The following is a 7,023-nucleotide window of genomic DNA, read 5'->3' on the forward strand; positions in this document are numbered from 1 at the left end:
TGATAACAAAAAGCGTCATGGGAGGCTCGCTGTGTCGAGCCCAGAGTGGTTAAGACCCGCAGCAGAGGAGCGTGAAAATTTTTCAAGAGCCCCGCAAAAAGGCTTCGTGTTTAGGTACATTTTATGTTGTAATGCAGCGCGGGATGCGCTTACGATGGTGCGTTTGATGGGGACTTGGAGGGAGGGAGGAAGCGGTTTTGCCCTGGACTTGACACTCAGGTGGACACTAGGCAAGTATTACTTTTGTAGGAGGGAGTGCCAACAACCAACCAGTTGCGTACCACACAAAGTCAAGAACAACTACGTAGTTAAAAGATGAGCAGGGCAAGATGGGAAGCCGAATAATTAGCTTCTAACTGTACGCAACAAGTAAGGCGACCTTTTAGCCATGAAGCCAGGCATGCCATGTCCCCATTTCTTTTTATCAATCTTATCAAATCCATCAATCTAATCAATCAAAATTTGCTCCGAGTTTCGGGCCGCGCGGAGATCTGATTCGTCCTCCCCTTCCTAGCATCACCAGTGCCCATGTCCGCCCTCCACCTCCAACCCCCATGCGAATGCAGGGCCGCGTCGGCCAAGTTGCTGTTAGCAGTAAAGGGCTTGCTTTACCGATCTTCGATTGTGTTTTTTATGCCCCGGCCGTTGTTCGTTCTTTATGTAGACCCTCAGCCTAAGCCCCTTCGATATGCGGGAGATGACGCACGAGGCACCTCGAGTGGGTGGGCAGGCATGGGCATACCATCGTCACAAACTCACTCGCTCACATGGTAAACGCGGAATATGCCCTCGCACCCCTTCCCCTGCTTCTCTTGCAGCACTCGAATGTCACAGCATCAATAATAACGGTTCGATCGAAAACCCGGATGCAAGAATAAGACACGAGGAAAAAGGTTCTGGCCTCTAGCTATGGGACATGGATATCGTTTCTATCAAACGCAGCCAGCAGCCATCCATCTACCGAGGACCTACTCTATATCCCCCTTCCCCTGTCCAACACACACACCTCGCCTTCCTCTTGCGGAAGGAGAATTCTCACTTGGAGGCTTCGAACGGCGTCAAGCAGAGTTCCTCTAGCTTTTGCATGGCGTGAGCCACATGGACAGTGGTTCGTTCGTAAACGGATCTGCACATCTCGCTTTGCAGAACCTGTGTACATATTGTACATGGATGGCTACGTGGTTACACCTACCCGTTCGGCTCGGCAGAGGTTAGGGGAAGTATTGGGAGGGGGCACGGCACACCCGAGATATTCCTTTTCCCCCAGGCGCCGCGCCGCCGACGGAGGAATAATAAGGTTTGGGCTAGATGTTGTGGAAGTAGATGGTTTTCGCTGTTTCTTGCTAATCTCTCAGGGTGTGTGTACTGTGTATGCATGCTGTCCAAGCATGTTGGGATTTCAGATGCAAGACATCCACCAGGCCGAGGGAGGGTGAAGGGATTGAAGTTCACTACTGCCAGCAACAGTGGCGAAATAGACGCAGGAGGGTGTGAAGGACCCTTGAGGATTCCATGCGAGAGGGTTGCAAGTCCACTGGGACCGGTCCGTAACTGTGAGATGCTATCTATCGCTCTCTAAAGGGTATATAAGAATACAATATGCCTACAGGTGTTACACGGAGAAAAATACGGGGTAAGGCGATGACGTCTACGCGGGAAGGGGATTCTAGATGCAGTTCTATTCCAACTCTTGTGCTGCCACCATAGCAGCGTATATACCACCGGAAGCCACCAGCTCTTCATGTTTCCCTTGTTCTACAATCCTCCCTCGCTCGAATACGAAGATGCGGTCGGCGTGCTGGACGCTTGCTAGGCGATGTGCGATCATGATGGTGGTCCGGCCAGAAGATGCCGCAGATATTGCATTCCGGATTGCCTGTTCTGTCGTTGCATCCAGCTGACTGGTGGCTTCGTCCAGGAGAAGTACCTCGGGGTCGCGAATCAGAGCCCTCGCAATTGTAAGCCGTTGCCGCTGACCTCCAGACACCTTGGAACCATGGGAACCGATTTCCGTGTCGTAGCCTTCGGGAAGACTGAGAATGAACTCATGCAGGCCGCACTTTTTGGCCACGGCCACAATCTCCTCTTCCGTTGCCTCGATTCCCGGTCTTGCCCCTAGACCAATATTGAACCTGACCGAACCAGGGAAAAGATCAGGCTCCTGCTCGACCAGACCCAGCTTCGCTCGATGGTCCTGTACAAAGTCCCCGCGAATATCACGGCCGTCCAGCAAGACGGACCCGCTGGTAGGGTCGTAGAATCTTTCGATGAGGTGCATGGTACTCGACTTCCCTGCACCGCTTCTACCGACGAAGGCCACGAACTCGCCTGCCTTGACCGAAAAGGAAACGCCATCCAATGCAAATACATCTGGCCTGGACTCATACTTCAAACTGACATTCCGAAACTCTAATTCTCCTCTCCTTGGTAATGTCGCTTGGGACCTTGAACCACCCCCACGGACGGTTGTTGTTGTTGAATCTCCGTTGTTGGAGCCTTGATTACCACCGGGTTTTACGTCGGAATAATCGTTTATGATGGTAGGTTTCTCGTCGTGGAGGGCGAAAATACTCTGTGCCGCCGTTTGCGCTCGCGTTATCTCGGGTGCTAGGCTGAACATCTGGCCAGCGGCTTGGGCGGAGAAGAGGAGGGCAGGGAGAACTGTAAAGAACGCCCGTTGGCCGTAATTCCCATTACGAACCTGCTTGGAACCCCTGTTACATTGTCAGAATACCACACATGTCATCACAGATAGGTTGGACGATAAGGGTTACGCACCACCAGTATGCAAGCGCATAAACGAAATATGTAATGGACAACGAGAAGGCGAGAAGGCTGCTACCCCAGGTGGTGAACTTCATGCTCTCTTCGTAGGGCTTCCGAAGTGCCTCTTGGTACATGCGAAGTAGGTCTCTCTCCCGCCCTAGAGACGCTACCGTTTGGATTGCGGTGCAGGCCTCGGAAGCTAGTGCGGCAGCTTCGTTGTACGCGCCTTGACGTCGCTGCTCAGAGACAGCGAGGATCTTAAGTCTTGTGAAGCCTGCCATGATCATGATGGGCACTGCTGCCAGCAAGACAATAGCAATTCTCCATGCTACAACATGGGCTAAGATAATACCCCCAACTACAGAAGTTGCGATAGAGAAGAATGTCCCGAGAATGACGCCAGAGAGACCACTGATATGTCCACTCTCCTATGGTATGGTATATTAGTCTCGATTCGCTCGGACACATGACCTCTAGGGCTTACCGAGTTGAGTCTTGACATAAGACTGTGATGTGAATGGCCAGGCTGCGAGAACCATGCAATATCCTGCATTAGAATCGTGCGGAACGACACATCTCGGACACGGACGATCAAGTTCTCTGACACTATGCCAAATGCAGTCCCGCTGCAGGTATGGGAAACGAGTGTGATGATGCCGAGTATAAAAAACATCAAGCAGAATTTAGACACTTTGGATTCTAGGATGGAGGAACCTGATTGGTCGTTTAACAACTCGACCAGGTTTCCGAATGTTATGGCTTCTCCTATTATTGTGGAGCCGCTCACAATGGAAGCAAGAAGACCGATCCCAATCGCAGGGGTCTCTTTGCGGTTCAGCCTAAGACACCGGGAGATCAGCTCAAGCACGCTTTTCTGGGGCTTTTGATTTGTAGTTGATGCTCTGACACTGTCACCATCGCTGTGAGTATCTTCTCTTGTAGAGAAGGTCTCTTCGTGCTTTACTGAGTCCCTGCTTGAGATGACAGATGAATTAGTAGATGATAAGCTCTTCTTATCGAATTGTTGAGCTTTGATGAGTTCTGCGTAGGTCCCATTCTGTCGGACTAGCGACTGATGGCTACCATCTTCAATAACTGTACCTTCTTTCAAAACGAGGATACGATCGGCATCCTTGACTGTTGCCAATCTGTGAGCTATAATGATAGTAGTTCTGCCAGATACAGCCGAGCTGCGCTTTAGGTTCTCTAGCACTGCTGCCTCGCTAGTTGCATCCATAGCACTGGTAAACTCATCAAGAAGGAGCAATGATGGGTTGCCAGCCAATGCTCGAGCGAGTGTAATACGCTGCTTTTGACCTCCAGACAACTGAGAATGATGACCGGTTCCAATTCGAGTATTGATACCATCAGGTAAATACGCGAGGAAGTCACAGTGCGCCTCGGTGGCTGCAGATGCGCATCTGTGTAGTAATTCTTCTTCCGTGAGTTGTTCATGATCGGGAATGCCATGCTTAATATTCTCCAGGATAGTTCCAGTAAATAGTGTGGGGTATTGCGTTACGAGGGCGATGTGAGAACGAAGGCTGGCTACGTTGAGATGCTTTAGGTCCTCTTCGCCGAGCATGACCTGGCCGGTGACTGGGTCGTAGAGGCGAAGCATTAGGGATATGACTGTCGACTTGCCCGATCCGGATGGTCCAACTACGCCTGTGACTTTGCCCGCCTCAAATTGTATGTTTACGCCTTGAAGCACCCTTGCCGTGGGTCGGGCAGGGTACACAAAAGAGACATTTCGAAGAGTTAGTCTATTTCCGAAGGCTGCTTTATCAACCATCTTCCCTTCGGAAGAATAGACATCAATGTCTGGTTGTGGATAATCCAGAACTGCAAACACTGCTTGTCCTGCTGCCGCCGCGGAGGCAAATGTCTGAATGAACGGGCCAATTTGGCCCAAGACAAATGAGGCATCTAGGATGAGGAACACCACGGCGTAAACAGTACCTGCTTCTCCGTTGTGATTGCCCGAACTTAGACGTAGCTGGTTTCCATACCAGAAAGCCAATGCATTGGTAGAGTAGGCAACAAACCACACGCTGCCTAGACTGAGTGCACCCACAATCGACTTTCTGATTCCGGCGCGTAACGCGGATTGCAGAAGCTTCACGTGGTCCTGAGCTAGTCTCTCAGAGACGCCAAAAGCCTGAACTACCTGGATAGCGCGGATTGCGCTCTCAGCAACGGCAGTGGCCCGCTCAGTGAACGAAGCAGCTGATTTGGATAAACGTGATACAATGGATGTGCCGAAATAAACAATTGCAGTCATCGATGGAATGACAGTAACGAACATCACAACTGTCAGCCTGGGATTGAGCATGAAGCCAACGGCGAAAGCAGAGAGAAAGTAGCTTATAGAGGTGATGAACAGTCCAACCTTCTCTGAAGTTCCCAATTGGATCGTTTGAGTCTTCTCCGTGAGGATACTGGTCATGTCAGGTGCGACAGTATCGAAATAGGACATATCCATGCCCAAGGCACGTTCGACCAATTGCTCTCTAGTCTTACGCGATACTCGCTCTCCGACGATGCCCCAGCAAACGGACCAACCCCAGGTAACGAAGAAGTATCCGACTGCAGTTCCCATAAGTTGATACAGTCTAATTTTGAGGTCTTCCTCGTTGGGGGGGAAATTGTTGATGATCTTCCCCATTATGACCCCAATCACGGGAAGAGGAAAACCAGCGGCAATAGAAAGGAGAAATCCGGAGACCAGAATGAATCGGGATTGCCAATCATCTAGAGGACGGTAGAGAGCAAAATATGAGGTCCTGAATGGGTTGAGTCCCAAGACCTGGCGTATCACACTTTGGCGCACCGCAGCAAGATCCGTGGACCAGCGATGATGTGGCGCCGCTGTCGCCAAGGACGTAAGATCTACCTGTGTGCCTCGAAGTAATGATGCATCTTCAAATTCATCAGAAACGCGATTGTCGTGAGGCGGGTAAGAATCCTGGGTATGATATTCCTCCATTGTGGCGCTGGCTGGGGGAATAGCCGGGGGAATGGGAGACGATTCCATGGCTTCAATCACGCGCCGATGGGCTCCTTCCGGATGGCGAATTAAGAAGCGATAGGAATAATGAGACCGTTGGACAACATGAGGAGCCGGAGAAGAAGACGACGAGAACGATTTAGAGATGATAAATGATCGCGAGGGAGCACAAGGGGAAAGTACGAATGGAGGGTCTTCCCACGATGTGGACTATCTTGGCATGATGAGACACAATGATGGTCAGTGTGCCAGACGGGTGGTGATGATGAAATTCCCCCTAAATGATCATGGTCCTCGGCAAAGTAGCGCGTGAAAGCGGATAAAGATGCCACCAGCCGCGCGCGATGGATCACAAATAAGTTTGCTACCTACCCGTACAGAAGCTGTGTTGTTACATTATTGAACTTCAGAGATGCTCTCGTGGCTCGACGACTCTCCTGGTTGTTTGGTTTAACGGTTATTACGAGGTAACTGTTGATCAACGATGCCTCGTAGTTTGGGACAGTCAGCGATCAATTACTGGGGGGGTCATTTTAGGTTATCAGATCCGCCTTATATAAGCAAGGGGGGCACTAACTGCGAGTGGTAGCACCTCCGACCATCGGACGGCCTTCTGGCTCTGATCTCGAACCTGTGAGTTGTGCCTCACCCTATAACTTTTACGCAAAATTCAATAACATTAATAACAATTATGCTCATAACGTATGAGCCTTTGACACAGAGAATGGACCTCGTGGGTGCCGTGGGATAGGCAACAACCCACCCATGTCAGAGCCGGAAATGGGACAGCAAGCCAAATCGGATCAATCATGACGCAACCATCCGTTGCCTTTGAACGGCACACCTTTTTGTTACACTTACGAATGCCTATTAGGGCATACCCACTAATACCAACACCACCTTTGCTCTGGCATGGATGTGTCTGGTATGCTGGTATACGACGAGCACATGTCTGCCCCTCCTCTCTTCGCTCCCGTCCCTTTTAGCACACCATGGGCTTTTGTGCCAAATTCGAGCCAGCGGTACACTCCGGACAATCAAAGTAACTCCTAGTAGAAAGAGCTATGAAATGTTTTGCGCAATATGGTATCTATCAGTACCTCTAACAAGACCAGACACGTCTCCCTCCTATTGTCTTCCCGTCTCCTGCAACGTTGTTCAATAATACCACATTTCCGTTAGAAGGAATCTGCGTCTCACTTCATCTGTCTCCCTGCCCTGCCCCCACCCATGGCGTTCGCTCGCTA

The 7,023-nt window shown here is 50.6% G+C and overlaps 1 protein-coding gene across 1 annotated transcript; it reads right to left on the reverse strand.

The window, feature by feature from the left end:
• Positions 1-1,628: 1,628 nt before the first annotated feature.
• Positions 1,629-5,973, reverse strand: BU24DRAFT_124994 (P-loop containing nucleoside triphosphate hydrolase protein). The gene is made up of 3 exons (XM_033520940.1): positions 3,251-5,973; positions 2,779-3,194; positions 1,629-2,714 (listed from the first exon to the last, which is right to left on the reverse strand). The coding sequence occupies exons 1-3, from the start codon at positions 5,801-5,803 to the stop codon at positions 1,679-1,681; spliced, it is 4,005 nt and encodes a 1,334-aa protein (XP_033388014.1). The 5' UTR covers positions 5,804-5,973; the 3' UTR covers positions 1,629-1,678.
• Positions 5,974-7,023: the final 1,050 nt, after the last annotated feature.

Source organism: Aaosphaeria arxii, assembly GCF_010015735.1.
Source record: "Aaosphaeria arxii CBS 175.79 unplaced genomic scaffold BU24scaffold_2, whole genome shotgun sequence".
Taxonomy (NCBI): Eukaryota; Fungi; Ascomycota; class Dothideomycetes; order Pleosporales; genus Aaosphaeria; species Aaosphaeria arxii.

Excerpts from the sequence above, each read along its gene's own strand:
- BU24DRAFT_124994 (XM_033520940.1), bottom strand. The coding sequence starts at position 5,803 with ATGGAATCGTCTCCCATTCCCCCGGCTATTCCCCCAGCCAGCGCCACA. Across the intron at positions 3,195-3,250 it reads TTATGTCAAGACTCAACTCG|GAGAGTGGACATATCAGTGG; the intron begins GTAAGCCCTAGA and ends ACCATACCATAG. Across the intron at positions 2,715-2,778 it reads TATGCGCTTGCATACTGGTG|GGGTTCCAAGCAGGTTCGTA; the intron begins GTGCGTAACCCT and ends ACAATGTAACAG.